Here is a 23,631-nt window from a genome sequence, read left to right as displayed (position 1 = left end):
CCACCACCGCCGCCACCACCGCCGCCGCCTGCGCCTGAGGAGGAGCCGCACCACCCCGGGCCACGCCGATGACTACTGCAAACTGTGGCGCCCACGACGAGCTCGACTTCAAACTCGTCTTCGGCGAGGACGGGGCGCCGGCGCCGCCGCCCCCGGGCTCGCGGCCTGCAGGTGGGTTTCGCGCCGGGCGCGACTGTGGAGCGTCCCCTCTCCTTCCTCACGCGAGCCCGTCCTTTCTCCGGTCCCTGGTTGTCCGGGGACCGGTAACCCCGTGCGTGTGTGTGTGTGTGTGTGTGTGTGTGGCGAGTGAAGATGGATTGAATTCCAGGAGGAGGCGTGTGGATCGCTGCGACGTGGAAGTGGCCTCGGGCTTGGCTACAAGTGAACTGGGGCGGGGGGGGGGGGGGGGGGGGGAGTTGGGGAGAACTCCAGACCGGGACGTTAAAGGCCGGAGGACGCTCGGAGTTTGGAGGTTGAGGGTCGGGGCCTCGGCCCAAGTGGTGTCTGTTAGTCGTTGCTTTGCCAGCGTGGTGTAGAGAAAATGCCCCTGTAAAGTGTAGGTCCACTTGGGTCTTCATCATCTGTTTTAGTTTGTTAAAAAAAAAAATATATATATATATATAAATAAATATATATATATATATATAAAAGATGCACATTCTTGGTGTATAGGGACCCTTTTAAATTCGTATACCTATTTCTTGAAATCTGCTTTGCTGGGAGATTGTTTTCGGCTAACTTAAAATTGTACACGTTTATGGGCCATGCTGACTTCGAAGTGTAACGTTAACGGGACTTCTGGAAACAGTTTCCTTGCCTGAGCAAAAGCCTTTCAGATTTTCTTTTTAACAACAACACCACCCTTTCTTATTTTTCTAGAAAGTTATGGGAGTCAGTTGTTTTAAGGAAAAAACTCTTCTCGGCTGATATTTTAAAGGGGATCGTAAATTGGAAAAGCTGAGCACCATTATTCTGGCAGGTCAGACCAATCAGGAAATAGAAACAGGATGACTGGGGACTTGGAGCTCTCCGGTGACCTGGTTTGGAATATTGTGGTTCAGCAAGTTCAGTTTCCCTATTACAAATGCAAGCGAACATTAAAAAAAGGAAAAGATGTTTAATTCTCATTTATTCTTTCTGGGAATTAGGTGAATTATTTAATATTCATATTGATGTTCAGTAGATCATTTCAGAATTGCATTGAAAACCTTAGGTGACCATGAAGTCAAAAGGTTCTCTGGGCAGTATATTATTTGCTTTATCAGTTCACTTTTAGTCTTTATACCTTAGATGTCTTTTTCAACTTAATAAATAATTTATAATAGCTATGTGTTGGATGCAGTTATTTTCAGTTCCACTAACATTTGAGCACTTACTGTTTTGAAGGTAATATTAGATACTTTATAATGTTGCTGGTGCATAGAGAACTGAAGCTTCTCAAGGACTTGGGGAAAGAAATAGTTGGAAAGTACACATAACATAAATTACATGCTATAGGCAGATGGAATTGTGATGCATTTTAAAATTAAGAAGCAAGAAAGCTGTTATTTTTGGAGAGAATGGCATTGTACTTAGGTTATTGAAACTGGACAAAGTAGCTTAATGAGTGTTATATATAATATAATTGGCAAACTTCTGTTGGCATAAGCTTGGTTGGAGCACATTATATATTAAACAGATCAATGAAAGTGTGAACCAAAATAAATAATAAAAGAATGTCAACATTTAAGTAGGAATTGTATGTACATTCAAGTTATTAAAGTACATTTAAGAACCATGAAAATAGCTTTTTAGATCATTTTGCTAAAGAAAAACATTTTGATACTTAAAGGGAGTCTAGAAGAGCCAGGCACCAGTGTCTCATGCCTATTCAGAAGGCTGAGGCCTGGAGCCTGACCTGGGAGGATTTGAAGTGAGCCCCAGCAGAAAAGTCTGCTAGTCCAATTTACTAGCAAAGTGTTGGATTGGAGACATGATCCAAGTGATAAAGCACTAGCCTTGAGCAAGAAGGCCAAGGGAGAAAGAGTACCAAGCCTTGTGTTCAACTCCCAGTACTGGCACACAGAAAGTCTAGAAAGAATTAAAGTTTGTAAGTTGATTTGTATATAATTTCCATATGTGAACATAAACAATTTCATTTGCAACTAGAAGTTCATTTGAAATAGTCTGGCATGTAATTTTAAAAGTTTCTAAAGAAAATTAACTGAAATACTTATGAATGAATAAATCATCTTAAAATGAACATTTTAGTGGCATTTAAAATTTAGTATTGCGGGGCTGGGAAGGTGGCTCAGTGGTAGAGCGCTTGCCTTGCATGCCTGAGGCCCTGGGTTCGATTCCTCAGCACCACATAAGCAGGAAAAAAAAAGCCGAAGTGGCGCTGTGGCTCAAGTGGTAGAGCGCTAACCTTGAGCTGAAGAGCTGAGGGGCAGCGCCCAGGCCCAGAGTTCAGGCCCACGATCAGACCTTCCCCCCCCCCCCCAAAAAAAAATTTAGTATTGCATGGGTGCTGGTATTGCATGGGTGCTGGTAGCTCACATCTGTAATCCTGGCTACTCAGGATGCCGAGGAGTATCCCTGTTTGAAGCCAGCCCTGGCAGAAATTAACCACCAAAAACCTGGAAGTAGAACTGTGGCTTAACTGGTATAGTGCTATCCTTTAGTGAAAAAGCTGAAGGATATAGCTTCCAGGCTCTGAGTTCAAGTCCCAGTACTGGCACTCCCCCTAAAAAAAGGAAAAGGAAAAAGAAAAAAAGGATCTCCATTTCTGCACACACAAATAAATGCACACATCACAATTTGTTCCCTTGATCCATTGATGGGTTGTTTCTACCCTTGGCATTTCCGAACATCAGAGCTAAGTTATTGGAATTTTTTTTTTTTTTTTTTTTTTTTTTGTCGGTCGTGGGGCTTGAACTCTGGGCCTGGGCGCTGTCCCTCAGCTCTTCAGCTCAAGGCGAGCGCTCTACCACTTGAGCTACAGCGCCACTTCCGGTTTTCTGGTGGTTTATTGGAGATAGGAGTCTCACGGTCTCTCCTGCCCGGGCTGGCTTTGAACCGCGATCCTCAGATCTCAGCCTCCTGAGTAGCTAGGATTACAGGCGTGAGCCACCGGCGCCCGGCGTTATTGGAATTTTTTATTCACAAAATTAGTGGGGGTTTTTTGTAGTCTTTTTTTGGCCGGTCCTGGAACTTGAACTCTGGGCCTGGTACTGTCCTGACTGAGCTCCTTAGCTCAAGGCAAGCACTCTACTACTTGAGCCACAGCTCCACTTCTCGTTTTCTGGTGGTTTATTGGAGATAAGAGTCTCACGGAGTTTCCTGCCCTGGCTGGCTTTTGAACCCTGATCTTCAGATCTCAGCCTCCTGAATAGCTAGGATTATAGGCATGAGCCACCAGCACCCAGCTTCACAAAATTAGTTTTTATTTTAATAAGCGTAATTGTGAATACAGGATTTAGTTTGAAGTAGTCAAGTGTATTAACTGAAAGCTTTTAGGAAGTTATGTGCAGGCAAGTAGGTCATGAGAATAAAATTGCTTGATTAGAATTCAAATAGTTGTTGGGTTGTATTAGTGTGTTTGTTTTTGATTTTCTTCCTCTCTGGAATGTAATTTCCTTGAGAGAAAAAACAAGGCCTGAACATTGTTTGTAGTTGTATTATCAGTACCTTTATATATTTGACACCTAGTATTTGTTAAATTAATGAATAAATACTAAAGTTTTGAGTCAATATTCACTGTCTTTTTGTTTTTTTGTTTTTTTTTGGTCTGGTCATGGGGCCTGAACTCTGGGCCTGGCCGCTGTCCCTCAGCTCTTCAGCTCAAGGCTAGTGCTCTACCACTTGAGCCACAGTGGCACTTCCAGCTTTTTTTTTTTCTGCTTATGTGGTGCTGAGGAATTGAACCCAGGGCCTCATGCATGCAAGGCAAGCGCTCTACCACTGAGCCACCTTCCCAGCCCTCACTGTTTTTTTGTGATAGAGGAAGTTGATGAACATTGTTTGAGATCTTTGGATTTTATTGGTTCCATAAAATAGCAGCTCTTGTTAATTTTGGCCTTCTGTCAGAAGGTTTGAAAGTACTTGGGGGTACACTTAAATTTCAATAGAGGGAAAAGATTTTGAAAAATATTAGGTGGGAGGAGGTAGTAGAGAGATGACAAGCTAAGGAACTGGATTTAGCAAGTGCCCTAAGCAAGCTTGTTTGAGTGTACATTAAATTATTCAAGGTGCATTTGGTAACATTGAATAGATTTGTGACTTTTTTTATGTTTGTACTGGGGTTTACATTGAGGTCCTTCTGCTGCTGGTGGAGCTTCCCACCCCTCACAGCTTGTATTCCACCATAAGTCCAGCCTTTCCCCTTGTTATTTGGAGATAAGAATCTCCTGGATTTTTCTGCCTGGTCAGGCTTCAGAATCACTGGGGGGCTATGAAGGCTATGTACTATAAGGTATGTAGTGTCTTTTCTTCTTCTCCTTCTTCCTTCTTCTTCCTCCTCCACCTCCTTTTCCTCCTTATTCTCCTCTTTTTTTTTTTTGGTGTGGATTGTGGGGCTTGAATTAAGGGCCCCAAGCACTGTCCCAGAGCTTTTTTGCTTACGGCTACCACTTGGAGCCAAAGCTCCACTTCTGGTTTTTGGATGGTTAATTGGAGATAAGAGTCTCACACACTTTCCTGCCTGGGTTGGCTTTGAACTTGGATCGTCAGGTCTCAGCTTCCTGTGTAGCTAGGATTAAAACTGAGCCATTAGTGTCTGGCTGTAGTGTCTTTTCTAAGAGAGCAGAAATAGATATAATAATGTATCTTAGTAAGAAATTTACTTTGTTATAAGAGATATATGTATATATTTTTTTGCTGGTCGTGGGTCCTGAACTCTGGGCCTGGGCACTGTCCCTCAGCTCTTCAGCTCAAGGCCAGCGCTCTACCACTTGAGCCACAGCACCACTTCCAGCTTTTTCTGCTTATGTGGTGCTAAGGAATCGAACCCAGGGCCTCATGCATGCAAGGCAAGCAGTCTACCACTGAGCCACCTTCCCAGCCCCATGAGATAAATATTCTTATCAGATAAATATTCTTTTTTTTTTTGTCGGTCGTGGGGCTTGAACTCTGGGCCTGGGCGCTGTCCCTCAGCTCTTCAGCTCAAGGCGAGCGCTCTACCACTTGAGCTACAGCGCCACTTCCCAGATAAATATTCTTATACATGTTTCATATGTGACATTGCCTTAGAGTACAACTTATTTTAATTTGGTACTTGGAGATCTGATTCATATGTTCATTATAATTTTACTGTCTCAGGCAATTTATTTGGTAGTTTTGTAGTATTTATTTGGTTTTGTGACAGAGTCTCACTGTGTAGCCCAAGTAAGCCTCCTCTAGAGATCCTCCTGCCTCAGTCTTCTGAGTGCTGTGATTATAGGCGTGTACCATCCTACCTAGATCACTTTAAAACAAACCTTGTGTAGTGTATTTAAAACTCTTAGCACTGTCTTAGTTCATTGTTCTCTTTCAGAGGTGATAATCTCTTGGGGGGAGGGGGGAGGGACAATAATAACAATACTAGTGTTGTACCACTTGAATCATGCCTCCTGCCTTGCTTTTTGCTGGTTTGTTGAAAATGGAATATCTTGGATTTTTCTGCCTGGTGTTAGCTTCAAACCAGGATCCTCCCAGTTCAGGTTACAGGTGTGAGCTCACACCAGTGCAAGCGCGCGCACACACACACACACACACACACACACACACACACACACACACACACACACACACACACACACACACATATATCTGATAAGCCAATTTGTGTGTATATTGGTCCTAGGGCTTGGACTCAAAGCCTGGGTGCTATCCTTGAACTTGTTTTGGTCAGTTGTGTGGCTTAAACTCTGGTGCTGTCCCTGAGCTCTTTTGTTCAAGTCTCATAGATTTTTTTGCATAGGCTGGCTTGGGACTGCAGTCCTCAGATCTCAGCCTCCTGAGTAGCTAGGATTACAGGTGTGAGCCACTGGCACCTGGTTTGGTTTACTAACTTTTTTATTTTATTTTATTTTTTTGTCGGTCATGGGGCCTGAACTCTGGCCTGGGTGCCGTCCCTCAGCCCTTCAGCTCAAGGCTAGCCCTCTACCACTTGAGCCACAGTGTCACTTCTGGCTTTTTCTGCTTATGTGGTGCTGAGGAATCAAACTCAGGGCCTCATGCATGCAAGGCAAGCACTTCATGACTGAGCTACCTTCCCAGCCCCATGGCTTTACTAACTTTTTATTGAGGATTTATGTATTCATATAGGCTTTTGGTATATAGTTTTGTTTTGATATCTTTGACTTAATTTAGTACCTGGGAAATCAGCTGGCCTCTTAGAACATAATAGAAAGTGTTTTTTGTTTGTTTGTTTTTTTCCTGGTGTTTAAACTTTGGGTCTGGGTGCTGTCCCTGAGCTCTACCACTTTGAGCCACAGTACCACTTCCTGTTTTCTGGTGGTTTAATTGGATGTAAGAGTCTTATGGACTTTCCTGCCTGGGCTAGCGTGGAGCCACAATCCTCAGATCTCAGCCTCCTGAGTAGCTAGGATTACAGGCATGAGCCACTGGTGCCCCGTTTATTTTGTCACTTTAATTGAGGCCCTCTCCTGAGCTTTCCTACCACAAGCTGGCTTTGAACTGTGATCCTCAGATCTCAGCCTCCTGAGTAGCTAGGATTATAGGCTTGAGCCATTGGTGCCTAGCCAGACAAGCCAGTGGCTCACACCTGTAATCCTAGCTACTCAGGAGGCAGGATCACAGTTCAAAGCCAGCCCGGGCAGAAAAGTCTGTGAGACTGTCATCTCCAATAAACCACTAGAAAACCGGAAGTGCTGCTGTGGATCAAAAGGTAGAGCGCTCACCATGAGCTGAAGAGTGGAGAGACAGTGCCCAGGCCCAGAGTTCAAGCCCCACGACGGACAAAAAAAAAATTATTCCCTTATTTGCAATAAATAGTATATGTCTAGGACAAGCAGAAAAGTCCAAAAGCTATGTACATATGACCATATAAGATGATGCTAAATGAAATGAACCCCAAGATAGGGACATAAGAGGTTTTATCTCTCTTGCTGGTGTGTGTGTATATAACCCCCGTTTTCACTGTATTTGATTCCAGTCCCCTGCATCTTATATATACATTTCCCCAATTTGGGGAGGTGAAGGGAAATAGCAAAATGCTTAAAGGATACAGGTTGACCCATTGTAACAATGAGATGTACAAAATACTATGTTTAAAACGGGTAGGGGGGTGGGGGAGGGAAGGGATAGTAGGGAAAAACAAAGGAGGAGGTAACAATGCTCCATAGGAAATGTATTCATTACCTTACTCATGTAACTAACCCCTCTGTACTGTATCTTTACCAAAAAAAAAAAATACAAAAAACTATTCTTTCTTAAACTCTTTTCTATGTAGTTGTAAATTGAAACACTAAAAAAAGTTTGATGCTTGCCAGGGTTCCCCTGGCTCACTATAATCCTAGCTATTCAGGGGGCTGAGATCTGAGGATCCAGATTCAAAGCCAGGAAAGTCTGTGAGACTCTTATCTCCAATAAATCACTCAGAAAACCAGAAGTGGTGCTGTGGCTCAAGTGGTAGAGTGCTAGCCTTGAGCTGAAGAGCTGAGGGAGGGACAGTGCCCAGGCCCAGAGTTTAAGCCTCATGACTGACAAAAACAAAAACAAAAGTTGGATGCTGGTGGCTACTTAGATTTTAGAATATTTGGTTTTATACTTAAAAAAAAATCATTTTTGTCTGTTTTTGTTTCATATAAGGCTTGAATTCAGGGCCTAGATGCTGTCCCTAAGCTTCTGTGCTCAAGACTAGTACTCTACAACTAGAGCTTTAACCACACTTTTGGCTTTTTGCTGGTTAATTGGAGATGAGAGGTTTAAGGTCCTGGGCTGGCTTCAAACTGCAATCCCAAGACCTGAGCCTCCTGAGGAGATGGGATTACAAGTGTAAACTACTGGAGCTAGGCTATAGAGGAGCATTTGATTTCTGATAGTCCATATTTTCACACCACAAGCCAGTTTTCCTTTACACTTGGATACAATATTAGGTGTAATATATATATTTGCTGACAGGTAATTTCATTGTACTACTTGGGAGAATAGTTTAAATATTCTATTTCTTTGACACCCTTCCTGATTAGGGATTGAAGAAGAGGCTGTGTTTTTTGTTTTATTTTGTTTGTTTGTTTTTGTCATTTGTGAGGCTTGAACTCTGGGTACTTTCCCTGAGCTCTTTTGCTCAAGGCAAGTAGAGCCACAGTGCCACTTCCAACTTTCTGGTAGTTAATTGGAGATAAGAGTCTCATGGACTTTCCTGCCTGGGCTGACTTTGAACTGGGATCCTCAGATCTCAGCCTCCTGAGTAGCTATGATTACAGGCATGAGCCACCAGTGCCTGGCTTCAGAAGAGGTCTTTTGTTTTGTTTTGTTTTTTATTGTTACTGTAAAGATGTTGTACAGAGGGGTTACAGTTACATAAGTCTGGTAATGAATACATTTCTTTTTCAACAATGTCACCTCTTTCCTTGTTTGTTTTCTTCCAGTTTTCCCCTCCCAATGCTCCTCCTCCGTTCAGAAGTTTTTTTTTTTTTTGGTCAGTCGTGGGGCTTGAACTCTGGGCCTGGGCACTGTCCCTCAGCTCTTCAGCTCAAGGCGAGCGCTCTACCACTTGAGCTACAGCGCCACTTCCGGTTTTCTGGTGGTTTATTGGAGATAGGAGTCTCACCGTCTTTCCTGCCCGGGCTGGCTTTGAACCGTGATCCTCAGATCTCAGCTTCCTGTGTATCTAGGATTACAGGTGTGAGCCACCAGTGCCCGGCTTCAGAAGAAGTTTTATGATGGAGATTTGTGAGTAAATGCATTTCAGTGAACATGAGGAAAAATCCAGGGAAAAATGTCAGTGTTATTTATTAAAAACATTGCTCAGTGTGAGAAGTTAAATATTCCTGTGTTTTCGAAGGTTTTCCATTTGCCAATATAGAAGAGATATTTTGTCATGCTTTGTGAACATTTCCTAGCGGTTAAATTGTGGTTGTTTTATTAAACAAAATAAAAGTTAAAACTTGTTTATTATGTAAATAGCTAAGAAATTGTAAGGGATTCAGTTAAGGCTTGTGTCTAAAACATTAAAAGTATTCATTGAGTTGTAGAAGCAACTTATTGTGGCTTGCCTTGCTGAAGTAACTACAATTTTTTCTTAAATTTATAGTGTTTTTTTTTTTTTTTTTAATAAACCAAGCTGTGCTTTTGAGGTTCTTTTTGTATGTGTGTGAAGTTTTAGTGAGAAATTGTACTGTTTTTCTAAAGTCACAAATACTGATGTGTTACACAGAAACAAGTCTTTTAAGAAATGGTTTGCATTACTGATTTCCTTTTCATTATTGCTAGTTAAAAGTGGAATGGGGAAGTGGCGCTGTGGCGCGAGCAGTAGAGCACTCGCCTAGAGCTGAAGAGTACAGGGACAGAGCCTAAGCCCAGAGTTCAAGCCCCACAACCGACCAAAAAAAAAAAATGGAATTTTGGGTTGGGAAGATGGCTCAGTCGTGGAGCACTTGCCTTTCATGCTTGAGGCACTGGGTTCGATTCCTCAGCACCACATAAGCAAAATGAAAAAAGCTGGAAGTGGCGCTGTGGCTCAAGTGGTAGAATGTGCTAGCCTTGAGCTGAGGGACAGTGCCCAGGCCCAGAGTTCAGGCACAACGACCGTACACCCCCCCCCCCCCCAAAAAAAGAAAAAGTGGAATGGGTGAATGTGGTAATATTGTATTTTAAATAGAGGTGGGGTTAAGGAAGTCATAATGTTGTAAAAGCAATTACTTTACTTCTAAGAGATAGGAAACCTGAGCAGGTTGAGCCTCATTTGATACTAAGTGGTAGTTTGCTTAAGGCAGTAACATAAATAAGGGAGGTGTTGTCTAAAGCTGTCTTGGTGGGTCAGGGGAGTAGACACAGCAGACTTGGCAGTAAGCCTGGCTTCTAAAACTAAATCCAAGTCATCAAATTTGCCCAGGCATGCCATATGAGGTTCAAGTAACAGTGGAATTTAAGAGGAGTGAGTTTATTCAGGGAGGCTGAGGATAGTCACAAGCAGGAGCAAGCTTTTTTAAATGCCATTATTTCAACTACGTATGAGTCCGCATATATTCAAGTATTTCTGATAATATTTGCGTATTTATATTGTATGGTTCTCACCAGTTTGACTGAACTTATGGAGGGAGGAACAATTGAAGCTGTGCAAGTATATCCTACGAACTGGTAGCTTACCAACAACTGATAATTGTTTAGACTGTTCTAGATAACATATTGGTCTTCCTGTGTGAAAAGGAACTACAAATTAGTTAAAGACTGAAATTCCCAGTGCACTGGGAGAAGTAACTTGAAGGCTTCATTTTCCTACAGAATGTACAGTGTTAGTAAGTCTTATTAACAGCAACAGTGAGAGCTTTAACATCACATGTATGTAGTTCAGTATCTTAAAAACTTCTTAGGGGACTGGGAATGTGGCTTAGTGGTAGAGTTGTTTGCCTAGCATGCAGGAAGCCCTGGGTTCAGTTCCTCAGTACCACATAAACAGAAAAAGCTAGAAGTGGCACTGTGGCTCAAGTGGTAGAGTGCTAGCCTTGAGCAAAAGAAGCTCAGGGATAGCGCCTAGGCCCTGAGTTTAAGCCCCAGCACTGGTAACAACAACAACAACAACAAAAAGACTTTTTTAAAAAATCAGCTTCTTTGCTTAATTAAAAATAGGAATATATGAGCTCTGAAATTGGGTTAATTTCTGATTATTTTCTCATAACCTTTTTCAGTATTGTTGACTTGTGTAACGTATAAAATACTTTTTTTTTTGTCTTATTTTTATTTTTGGCATTTGGGATTTAAACTTGAAGCTAGGCAGGCTTTCTATCATTTGAGCTATGCTTCCCAGCACTAAATTTTGTGTATGTGTGTGTGTGTAAAAACTCCCCTGGCTGCTATCCCTGAGCTTCTTTTGCTCAAGGCTAGCACTCTACCACTTGAGTCACAAGTCTGGCTTTTTGGTGTTTAACAGACTTCCCTGTCTAGGCTGGCTCTGAACCTTGATCCTTTAGATCTCAGCCTCGTAAGTAGCTAGTATTAGGCATGAGCCACCAGTGCCCTGCTGCATGCTTTTTTTTTTTTTTTTGGTCAGTTGTGGGGCTTGAACTCTGGGCCTCAGCTCTTCAGCTCAAGGCCAGCTCTCTACCACTTGAGCCACAGAACCATTCTGGTTTTCTAGTGGCTTGTTGGAGATAAGAGTCTCACGGATGTTCCTGCCTGGGCTGGCTTTGAACTGTGATCCTCAGGTCTCAGCCTCCTGAGTAGCTAGGATTATAGGCGTGAGCCACCAGCACCCAGCTTGCATACTAATTTTTAATATTTTTATTTTTATTTTCTGAAAGTTTTAGCCAGGATTTTTTTTTAGTAAAATGGGGTTGAAATAGGGAGAAAATAATTTCCTGCTTTCTCTTTAGGAAGTGGGGGTTAATGATTCTTCTTTAATCTTTTTAAATAAGCATACATACTTATTTCAGCTTTTTTTTTTTTTTTTTTGGTCCGGTCGTGGGGCCTGAACTCTGGGCCTGGGCACTATCCTTCAGCTCTTCAGCTCAAGGCTGAGTTCTACCACTTGAGCCAGACCACCACTTCCGGCTTTTTTTCTTTTTGCTTATGTGGTGCTGAGGAATCGAACCCAGGGCCTCAGGCATGCAAGGCAAGCGCTCTACCACTGAGCCACCTTCCCAGCCCATACATACTTATTTCAGGGTTGCAGTATCATCTCTTTTTTTTCTGAGAATACTGAGGACAGGTTCTGTTTTTCATTTTGTGGCTTCATCTTATTTTGCATAGTCTTTTCCTTCTGCATTTTTTTTTTTTATGCCAGACTTGGGGCCTGAACTCTGGGCCTGGGTGCTGTCCCTTAGCTCTTCAGCTCAAGGCTAGCACTCTACCAGTTGAGCCACAGCTCCACTTACAGCTTTTTTCTGCTTATGTGGTGCTGAGGAATTGAACCCAGGGCCTCATGCATGCAAGGCAAGCACTCTACCACTGAGCTACCTTCTTAGCCCTCCTGCATTTTTTTTGTCTCTGTTTTTGATGATGAAACTTTTTTCAGATGTTTGGTGATCATTACTATCTCTTTATTGAGGTCGAAAATTGTATTGGTTACCCTATGGTCACAAGTGGCCCTTTCTAACTACAGGCATTGTAGGAGGTTTTTACTAGTTACTCCTGATGTCATTATTTGTAGGTCTTTTCTCTTAGGCTAATTAGATTCCCATGAGAGCAATCTTCTAGTCTATTGCCTACAGACTGAAGCCTGTTATTCTGTGAGCCATGGGAGTAGAAAGCACTTAGGGTTTCAATATACAAGTTTTAGAGAGACTTATTTCATCACCTTGTTTTCATTGTGTGTCATTGTCCAGGCTCTGGGTCATCCTTCTATTTCTCCTATTAAGAAAATTTTGTCTTCTGCCTAAAGGAAAAATCATCCAATAGGACAGAGTAGGGAGGTATGGGAATCTGTACCAGCTTTGGTTTCACATCCACTTTCAAAAGAACCTGTCACTATATTTCCTAAATGTTTGAGGTTCTTCGTTGCAAATCAGTTTTCTTCTTGGCTTTCCTTACTGCTAGCTTAAATTGTAGCTTCTCTCCTGTATTACAGTTGTCCTATATTACAGCATTCTTTTTTTTTTTTTTTCTTTTTTGTTCGTTGTGGGGCTTGAACTCTGGCCCTGGGCACTGTCCCTCAGCTCTTCAGCTCAAGGTTAGCGCTCTACTACTTGAGCCACAACGCCACTTCCAGCTTTTTTCTTTTTGCTTATGTGGTGCTGAGGAATCAAACCCAGGGCCTCAGGCATGCAAGGCAAGCAAGCACTCTTAACACTGAGTCACCTTCCCAGCCCAGCATTCAATTTTTTTTAATTAAAATCTTTTTTTTTTTAATTTTTTTTATTGTGAAAATACTGTACAGAGGGGTTACAATTACATGGGCAAGATAATGAGTACATTTCTTATCAAGCATTGTAGCCTCCTCATTTGTTTCCCCTTCCCATCCCTTCCCAGCCTTCCCTCCCCCCCACCCAGCATTCAATTTTTAATTAATTTATTTTTGCTAGTCTTGGCCTTTGAACTCACGGACTGGACACTGTCCCTGAGCTTCTTTGTGCTCAAGGCTAGCACTTTTATCACTTGAGCCACATTGCTACTTTTGGCTTTTTCTGAGTAATTTATTGTAGATAAGAGTATTATAGAGCTGGGTCTTGGTAGGTCAAGCCTATAATTCTAGCTACTCAGGGGGCTGAGATCTGAGGATATCATGGCTTGATGCCAGCCTGGGCAGAAAAGTCCATGAGACTCTTCTCCAATTAACCACCAAAAACTGGAAGTGGTACTTTGGCTCAAGTAGTAGAGTGCTTGCCATGAGCTGAAGAGCTGAAGGACAGCATCCAGGCCCTGAATTCAAGCCCCATGATCGACAGAAAAAAAAAAAAAGTCTTACAGATTTTCATGCTTGGGCTCACTTTGAACTGCAGTCCTCAGATCTCAGCCTCCTGAGTAAACTAGGATTACAGGTATAAGCCCCTAGCACCTGTCTAAAAGTTTTATTGCTATGGTTTCATCTCCTTTTCTTTTTGTTCCTGTGAATTTACTATCTTAGAACAAATGTTCTGTCATTCAGTAAACTAGGTAAATATGTGTTTTCAGTCCTCTTTGTTGACCTGGGTGTACTTTAAAATTGTGTGTGTGTGTATGTATGCATGCATGCATGCATGTGCGCCTGTTCTGGGGCTTGATGTCAGGGCCTGTTTGCAGTCTCTGAGCTTTTTTTGCTCAAGCTTACATTTTGCCACTTGAATGGTAGCTCCACTTCTGGCTTTTTGGTGATTAATTGGAGATAAGAGCCTTAGTGACTTTCCTGCCTGAGCTGGCTTTGAACCATGATCCTCAAATCTCAGCCTCCTGGGTAGGTAGGATTACAGCTATCCAGCACCAGGCCAGTTTTTTATTTTATTTTGTCAGTCATGGGGCTTGAACTCAGGGCCTGAGTGCTATCTCTGAGCTTTTTTGCTCAAGGCTAGGACTCTACTACTTTGAGCCACAGTGCCACTTCCAGTTTTGTGGTGTTTATTTGGAGATAAGAGTATTTCGGACTTTCCTCCCTGGGCTGACTTTGAACTGGGATGATCTCAGCCTCCTGAGTAGCTAGGATTACAGGCGTAAGCCACCAGTGCCTGGCTTTAGTTGTATATTTTTAAATGGTTGAGTGTATGAATTCATCTGAAAAAAAAAATGGGGCTAGGTACTGGTAGATCACACCTGTAATCCTAGCTACTCAGGAGGATGAGATCTGAGGATTGAGGTTCAAAGCCAGCCTGGGCAGGAAAGTCCATGAGACTCTTATCTCTAATAAACCATCAGAAAACTGGAAGTGGTACTGTGGCTCAAAGTGGTAGTGCTAGCCTTGAGCAAAAATAGCTCAGGGATGCCCAGAACCTAGTTCAAGCCCCAAGATGGCCCTCCAAAAATTAATTAATTAAAAAATACACATACACAATTAGTTGGTACTTAATTGTACTTCAATGGTATTCACAGTGCTGTACAACCACCAGCTTTGTCTAGATTTATCACTCCATAAAATACCCATACTAATTAAATATTCACTCTTCATTTCTCCCTGTGTCTCCTGGTAAACTAATCTGCTTTTTATCTCTGAATTTTGCCTATGTAAATTACATCAAATAATAGATGACTTTTTTTGTCTAACATCTTTCACTTAGCATACATTTTCAAGGTTTATTGAAGATGTAACATTTGTCTGCCTTCTTTTCCTTCTTTCCTTCCTTCCTTCCTCCCTCCATCCCACTCTCCTTTCCTTCCTCCCTCCCTCCCTCTCTTTCTTTTTTTCTCCCCCCCCTCCCCCCACTTTGGGGCTTTTAGGGCCTGAGCACTGTCCCTGAGCTGCTTTTGCTCAAGGTTAGCACACTACCACTAGAGCTACAGTGCCACTTCCTGTTTATGTGGTACTGAGGAATTGAACCTGGGGCAAGCACTCTAACACTAAGCCACATTCCCAGCTCTGTGTCTGCTTTTGTTGTTGTTAGTAGTGTTCTTGGGGCTTGAACTCTGGGCCTGGGCGCTGTCCCTGAGCTCCTCAGCTCAAGGCAAGTGCTCTACCACTTGAGCCACAGCCCACTTCCAGTTTTCTGGTGGTTTTGGAGATAAGAGTCTCACTGACTTTCCTGCCCAGGCTGACTTTGAACAGTGATCCTCAGATCTCAGCCTCCTGAGTAGCTAGGATTACAGGTATAAGCCACCAGCCCCCAACCCTGCTTTTTTATGGCCTTTTATTTTCCTTTGTTCACACTGGTTTCTAAATTTGTAAGCTCAAGTGATCTTCCTCTCTCAGTCTCCCAGTAGTTGGGAATGCAGGCATATAGGCACATATTGTTATAAGCACCTTACTTTGTCCTTCCCTCCCACTAAGATTTTTTTAAATTGGCATACATTAATTGTCCAGTGGGGTTTCATTGTAACATTTCCATACAGATATATAATGTACCCCTTCAAACTCATCAGTCCATCTCTGTCTTTCATCTTCCCTCTTCTTAAAACTCAACAAGTTTTGTTGCTCTATATTCATATATGTATAAAAAGTACCTTGACCATATTTGTCCTCATTCACCCTGTCAACTCATTGGTCATTCTCTTTGGTACCCACCCCTCAACAGTGTGTATGCTATTTTATACCATAACTTGATTATCTGTTAGGAATATTTGGGTTTTTTCTACCTTTGGCAATTTATTGATAATATTGTTAGAAACTTTTGTGTACAAGATTCTATATGAACAGGGGCTGGGAATGTGGCTTAGTGGTAGATTGCTTGCCTGGCAGTCATGAAGGCCTGAGTTGGATTCCTCAGTACCACATAAACAGAAAAAGCCAGAAGTGGCACGGTGGCTCAAGTGATAGAGCGCTAGCCACTTGACCTCTAAGCCACATTCCCAGCCCCAGTATATAATTTTGTTTTGCTGTCTTTGGGTTATTTGGCATCTGGGAAATCAGCTGGTCTCTTAGGACATAGTAAAAAGTAATTTTTTATTTGTTGTTTGTTTGTTATGGGGCTTGAACTCTGGGCCTGGCTACTGTCCCTAAGCTATTTTGCTCAAGGCTAGTGCGCTGCTACTTTGAGCCACAGCCCCTCTTCTGCTTTTCTAGTGGTTAATTGGAGATGAGTGTCTCACTCTGCTTTTCACCGGTGGCTCACCCGTGTGATCCTAACTACTCAGGAGACTGAGATCTCACTCAGGATCACAGTTCAAAGCCAGGCCGTGAGACTCTTATCTCCAATTAACCACCAGGAAACCAGAAGTGGCACTGTGGCTCAAAGTAATGGCACACTAGCCTTGAGCTGAAGAGCTTGGGGACAAAGCCAAGGCTCAGAGTTCAAGCCCCACAACCGAAAATAAATAAATAAATAAATGAATAAATAAATAAATAAATCAGCCGGGTGCTGGTGGCTCACACCTGTAATCCTAGCTATTGAGGCTGAGATCTGAGGATCATGGTTCAGAGTCAGCTCAGGCAGGAAAGTCCATAAGACTCTTATCTCCAATAAACCACCATAAAACCAGAAGTGGTACTGTGGTTCAAATGGTAGAGTACCAGCCTTGAGCTGAAGAGCTGAGGGACAGCAGCTCCCAAGCCCAGAGTTCAAGCCCCAAGACCGACAAAAAAAGAAAAAGAAAAAAAGAGTCTCATATACTTTCCTGCCTGTGCTGGCTTTTGAACCATGATCCTCAGATCTCAGTTTCCTAAGTAGTTAGGATTACAGGCGTGAGCCACCAGTGCCTGGCTTAGAAAGTATTCTTTCCTTTTGTATTTTTTGCAAGAGTCCTATTCATTAAACATTTGGTAGACTATACTAATGAAGTCATCTGATAGACTTTTTTTTATTGGGAGATTTTTGACTACTAATTTAATGCCTTTACCTTCCTATCGGTCTGTCTGTTAAGACTTTCTATTTCTTCAATTCTGAGCCACCCATCCTTTCTCCTTCATTTTTTCCTCTACGTCCCTAGGCTTTATGCTTGCTAGGCAAGTGCTTTTACCAGTCTTGGTACGTATATATAGTCTAAGTTGACCTGAACTCACTGCCTTGTTTGTGCCTTAGCCTCCCAAGTGTTACTGTTGGAGCTGTATGTCACCATACCCAGCTTATTTTTTCTCTCCTGGTAAGAAATATTATTATGATAGAATATAGTTTTAAGTTTTCTAATTTTTCTTTTTTTTTTGGTCGGTGGTAGGGCTTGAGCTCTGGGCTTGGGCGCTGTCCCTCAGCTCAAGGCTAGCGTTCTACCACTTCAGCCACAGGACCACTTCCGGCCTTTTCTGTTTATGTGGTATTGAGGAATTGAACCCAGGGCCTCATGCATACAAGGCAAGCACTCTGCCATTGAACCACCTTCCCAGCCCCTAGTTTTTCTTTTGTCTTTTTTTTTTTTTTTTTTTGGGTCTGGTTGTGGGGCCTGAACTCTGGGCCTGGGCTCTGTCCCTCAGCTCTTCAGCTCAAGGCTAGCGCTCTGCCACTTGAGCCATAGTGCCACTTCCGGCTTTTTTCTTTTTTTTGCTTATGTGGTGCTGGGGAATCGAACCCAGGGCCTCAGGCATGCAAGGCAAGCGCTCTACCACTGAGCCACCTTCCCAGCCCTTCTTTTGTTTGTCTTTTGAAGTTCTTTTTTTTTTTTTTGGTCAGTCGTGGGGCTTGAATTCTGGGCTTGAGTGCTGTCCCTACGCTCTTCAGCTCAAGGCGAGCGCTCTACTGCTTGAGCTATAGCGCCACTTCCAGTTTTCTAGTGGTTTTTTTTTTTTTTTTTTTTGGAGTTAAGAGTCTCATGAACTTTCCTGTCTGGGCTGGTTTTGTACCATGATCCTCAGATCTCAGCCTCCTGAGTAGCTAGGATTACAGGCATGAGCCATCAGCACCCGGCTTTGTCTTTTGAAGTTCTCGTGATAAATGTTTACTATGGCAATGCTAACACACAATGTACTATTTTTATTTATTTTGTTGGTCTTGGGGCTTGAACTTGGCCTGGGTGCTGTTTCTAGTTCTTTTTGCTCAAGGCTAGCACTCTATCACTTTGAGCCACAGCTTCTGAGTTATTTTTGTTTTATTTTGTCGTCATGGGGTTGAACTCTGGGCCTTTGTGGTGTCCCTGAGCTCTTCAGTTCAAGGTGAGTACTCTACCACTGAGCCACAATGGCTTTCTGATGGTTAATTGGAGATATGAGTCTTTCCTGCCCGGGCTGGCTTTGAACCTGATCCTCAGATCTCAGTCTCCTGAGGATTACAGGTGTGAGCCACCAGCACCTGGCTAATTTTTAAATAGTTAATTGGAGAGAAGAGTCTTCCCTGCCCAGGCTGGCTTTGAACCTCAATTCTCAGATCTCAGCCTCTTTAGTAGCTAGGGTTATAGGTGCAAGCCACTGGCGCCAGGCATACAATGTATTCTTTTAGTATAGCCATAATGTCATTTATAATAAACATAATGCTTTACCATCTAATTTGATAACCAAATAACCCATTGAGTATAACACTCAGAGTCCACTCTTTTTGTATTTTCATGTGATGGCTATGTGGCTAGGTACTGGTCAATTTTTTTAATTTTTAATTTTTTTTTTTTTTTTGCCAGTCTTGGGGCTTGAACTCAGGGTCTGGGCACTGTCCCTGAGCTTCTTTTTTTGCCCAAGACTAACACTCTACCACTTGAGCCACAGCACCATTTCTGCCTTTTTCTGTTTATGTGGTACTAAGGAATCGAACCCAGGGCTTCACTAGGCAAGCACTCTACCACTAAGCCACATTCCCAGCCCACGTATTGGTAATTAAAAAAAAAAAATACAAGCCAGGTACTGCCTCATGCGTGTAATCCTAGCTGCACAGAAGGCTGAGATCTGAGGATTGTGGTTCAAAGCCAGTCCAGGCAGGAAAATTTGTGACATTTTTATCTCCAGTTCACCCCCAAGAAGCAGGAAGTGGAGCTATGGCTCAAGTGGTAGAGCATTGACTTCGACCAAAAAAGCTGAGGGAACAGCATTCAGGCCCTAAATCAATCCCCAGGACCCGCACCAAAAAAGGAAAGAAAGGAAAAAAGTCACAGTGTTCCTTGCACTTGAAATGTAATGAAGTTAGAACTGTCGCTAATTTGTTAGTTCATCAATTAGAAGTCTGGTATCTACTCTTGTAGCATCTTCCGTAGATAACTAATCTCAACAGTTGTGATGGAAATGTAGCCATAGATAACTGTTAATAAAATTTTATTTATAAAAACTAGAATTTGGGCTGGGAAGGTGGCTCAGTGGTGGAGCGCTTGCCTTGCATGCATGAGGCCCTGGGTTCCATTCCTCAGCACCACATAAGCAATAAGAAAAAAGCCAGAAGTGGCGCTGTGACTCAAGTGGTAGAGTGCTAGTCTTGAGCTGAAGAGCTGAGGGACAGCGCCCAGGTCCAGAGTTCAGGCCCATGACCAGACCCCAAAAACAAACAAACAAAAAACTAGAATTTCACCCGATACCAGTGGATCACGCCTGTAATTCTAACTACTTAAGAGGCTGAGATCTGAGGATTATGGTTCAAAGCCAGCCCACGCAGGAAAGTCCAGGAGACTCTTCTCTCCCATTAACTGCCAGAAAAACTAGAAGTGGAAATGTGGCTCAAAGTTATAACTCTAGCCTTGAGCAAAAGAGCTTAGGGACAGCACGTAAACCCCTAGTTCAAGCCCCAAGAAAGGTACAAACAAAAACATTCTTAAGACTGGAGGTATTGCTCACTGATAGCCTAGAAGCATAAGGCTCTGTGTTCAAACTTTAATACAGTCCCCCCCCCCCCCCTCAAATTGTAGCTTTTACATTGTAGAATAACAATGGTAGGCCTGATTGGCTTGTAGATTATTTTGTCATCTTCTGGTTTATAAAAAGTAGACATAGGCAACCTGTGTTCTCCAGATCACTGGGGCCCCCTCTGGTGGTTGACAGAACATAGAACAAATAAGTCTTGTTAGGTCAGACTTCTGAATTATCATGAATGTGGGAATTTTAGAGTTGAAAATGTAGACTCTGTGTGTTTATCATGGTGAGTCTGTAGTACCTGTACCTATGGTTTTCAAGTCTTGGACATTGGTGACACTTGGGGAAATGATGAAGCAGAACTTTCTCCACATTTTGAGTTCATGACTTTGAAATACTTTTAGATATCCTTATATAAAATATTTACAATTGCTTTATCCATACTTCATAAGGTGTGGATTTCAGCATTAGTCAACTACTGAAGTGACATTAGTATAATCATTACATTAGAATAAAAGTATAAAGACTTTCATGAGTGATTTTCTGTCCTTTTTTTCTGAGTTGAAGTTTAATGAATTTTTAATATCAAATTCATTTTTTGATGCCGTTGCTGGGAGCTGAACTTGGGGCTTCACATTCTCACTTGGCTTTTTTGCTCATTCTGGGATTCTATCACTTAAGCCACACCTACACTTCTTTTTGCTGATTAGTAGGAGACAAGAATCTCAGGAACTTTTCTGCTGGAACTGTCTTTGAACTGTAATTCTCATATCTCAGCCTGCTAAAAAACTAAGATTATAAGCCTGAGCCTGGGGATTAATTGTATTTTTATTTTCTAGTAATGTGGGGTTGGAGCTCAGAGCCTGTAGTCACTTGGCTTGTTTGCTTGGCTGGAGGTCTATTACTTTATGACTCCAGCCTGGCTTTTTGCTGATTATTTTGGAGACATCTCATGAACTTTTCTGACTGAGCTGGCTTTGAATCACCATCTTCCAGATCTCAACTCCTGAGTAGCTAGTTATATGCATAAATCACCAGCAACAAGCTCATTTTTAACTTTAACTGAGTAGTTTAGTGGCATTACATTTTTTAACTACAAGGATGATTTTGTTGAATTTGCTGTTTTTGTGCCTAAGACCAAAATGTAACTTGCCTATTTTAACTTATTTGAAAAGGGTACCATTATGTTCTCTGAAATTCCATTTTTTTTTTTTTTTGGTCAGTCTTGGGGCTTGAACTCAGTGTCTGGGCACTGTTTCCTGAGCTTTTTGCAGACAAAGCTAATGCTATAGCCCTTTGAGCCACAGCATCACTTCCAGTTTTCTGGAGGTTAATTGAAGAGTCTCAGTGACTTTCCTGCCCAGGCTGGCTTTGAACCACGATCCTTAGATCCCAGCCTCCTGAGTAGCTAGGATTACAGGCATGAGCCACCAGCACCCAGCTTGAAATTCCATTCTTTTAATAGTTCAGGAAACTTTGGTGTGTCCTACTTGACTTGCAGTTTGCTTGTTTGTTTTCCTCCAGAGCCCCATGATTTCCTTGCTAATGGCTGATATTCAACCACTTGAGCTATACGTTCAGCCCTTGACTATTTTCTCATATCCAGTGATTTCTGTCTATTCTGCCATTTGCCAAAATCTGACTTTTTATCCCTTCTACTTTGGGAGCTGTCAGACCAAAAGAAGTCAATAAAATAAGTTTTTTGAGTTGTTATTGGTGGCAGCCAGAAAAACGAAGAGATCCTGGGACAAGTTCCTGTAACTTTCAACTTAGGAATAGACAACAGTTGGGACAGTGTATATTTCAGCAAAAGCTAAGAACATTATTGTATGAAAAATGGGGAAGGAAAGCATAAGATGTTTACATTGAACCTGCATGCCTGCAGTTTCAGCTTTTTGCTGGTTAATTTGGAGATAAGTCTCACAGATTTGTCTTCTCAGGCTGGCTTCCTACCCATACCTCAGCCTCTGAGTAGCTAGGATTATAGGCATGAGCCACTGACTCCCTGCCTTATGAAATTTTATCTAAAACTCTCCCATTTTTAACAGCTCCCCATTTTTCATCACCACAGCCTTTGGCAACTCCATTTAACTTTCTGTCTTTATGAATTTGACTTATTTAAGTACCTCATATAATTGGAATTATATAGTATTTATCTTTTTGTGCTTGTCTTATTTTACTTAGCATGTTTCCAAAGTTTTGACCATGTTGTAGCTTGTGTCAGAAATCTCTTCCTTTTTAGGGGGCTGGGAAGGTGGCTCAGTGGTAGAGCGTTTGCCTTGCATACCTGAGGCCCTGGGTTCAATTCCTCAGCACCACATAAGCAAAAAAAAAAAAAGAAATCTCTTCCTTTTTATAGTTGAGTAATATGTTTTTGGAAATAACCTCACCTTTTGCTTATCTGATGATGGATAAGTGGATTATTTTTACCTTTTAGATATTATGAATAATACTGCTACGTACAGTTTTACTAATGTTTCTTTGATACTCTACTTTGAATTTTTGTTTTTTTGCCAGTCCTGGGACACTTCTTTTGTTCAAGGATAGCACTCTACCACTTGAGCCACGGCACTACCTCTTGCTTTTTCTACCTCTTGCTTTTTCGGTTTTGTGGTACTGAGGAATTGAATCCAGAGCTTCATGCATGCTAGGCAAGCAGTCTACCACTAAGCCACATTCCCAGTCCTGCTTTCAATTCTTTTGAATGTATTACCCAAAAATAGAATTGCTGAGTTATATGAATTTTTTTCTTTCTTATTTTTTCTTGTTCTGGTGGTGCTGGCTTTTCTCATTAGGCAGGTGCTCTAATGCTGAACCAAACTTGCAAGTTTTTTTGCACTTTTTTGCTCTAGCCCACGTTTGGACTTTATTTTTTATTTTTTTATTTTTTATTTTTGGGTCCAGTCATTGGGCCTGAACTCTGGGCCTGGGCACTGTCCCTCAGCTCTTCAGCTCAAGGCAAGCGCTCTGTCACTGAGCCACCTTCCCAGCCCCCACTTTTGGACTTTAATCCTAATTTTTTTGCTTTCTACAATAGCTAAGATGACTGACACATATTGTTATGCCCAACTCGTTCCATTTAGTTGGAGTCTCATAAACTTCTTTTGTCCCAAGTGATATGGAACCAGTCCTCTTGATCTCAATCTTCTTTATAGACGGGATGCTTCGCATGGACACTGATTGAGAAAGGGTCGTCCAAATATTTTGCTTGAGTTGGCCTCCAATTATGACCCTCCTGATCAGCCAGAATTACAGATGTGTGCTACTGTGTCTGGCTCAAAAATTCCTGTGTGTGTGTGTGTGTATGTGTGTGTGAGAGAGAGACAGACAGACAGACAGAGATAGGTCTTACTATGTGGCTCAAGTTGGCCTTGAACTCAAGATCCTCTTTCTTCTGTTTCCCAAGGGATTACAGGTAACTGTTTTCACAATATTACCATCAATAGCATATAAGTTTCCAATTTCTCTAAGACATCTCCAACATTTGTTCTTTTCTTTTTTTTTTTTCCTCTTTTGGTTGGTTGTGTGGCTTGAACTCTGGGCTTGGGTGCTGTCTGTGTGCTCTTTAGCTCAAGGCTAGTGCTCTACCACTTGAGCCACAGCGCTACTTCTGGCTTTTTTTGCTTATGTGGTGCTGGGGAATCGAATCCAGGGCCTCATGCATGCAAGGCAAGCACTCTACCACTGTGCCACCTTCCCAGCCCCAAGATTATTATTTTCTTAGTAAATTTATACATTTT

The 23,631-nt window shown here is 42.2% G+C and overlaps 1 protein-coding gene across 2 annotated transcripts in view; it reads left to right on the top strand.

Moving 5' to 3' along the window:
• The window catches only part of Nfatc3 (nuclear factor of activated T cells 3), a 68,908-nt gene continuing 45,277 nt past the window's right edge, over window positions 1-23,631 (top strand). For both annotated transcript variants that reach the window (XM_042700873.1, XM_042700874.1), the window contains exon 1: window positions 1-171. In XM_042700873.1, the coding sequence (XP_042556807.1) occupies window positions 69-171 (103 nt within the window). In that variant the 5' untranslated portion in view covers window positions 1-68. The remainder of the gene's footprint in view (window positions 172-23,631) is intronic.

The sequence above is a fragment of the Dipodomys spectabilis genome, unplaced genomic scaffold (assembly GCF_019054845.1).
Source record: "Dipodomys spectabilis isolate Male_0828 unplaced genomic scaffold, ASM1905484v1 ptg000273l, whole genome shotgun sequence".
NCBI lineage: Eukaryota > Metazoa > Chordata > Mammalia > Rodentia > Heteromyidae > Dipodomys > Dipodomys spectabilis.
This window is presented reverse-complemented; position numbering and strand designations above follow the sequence as displayed.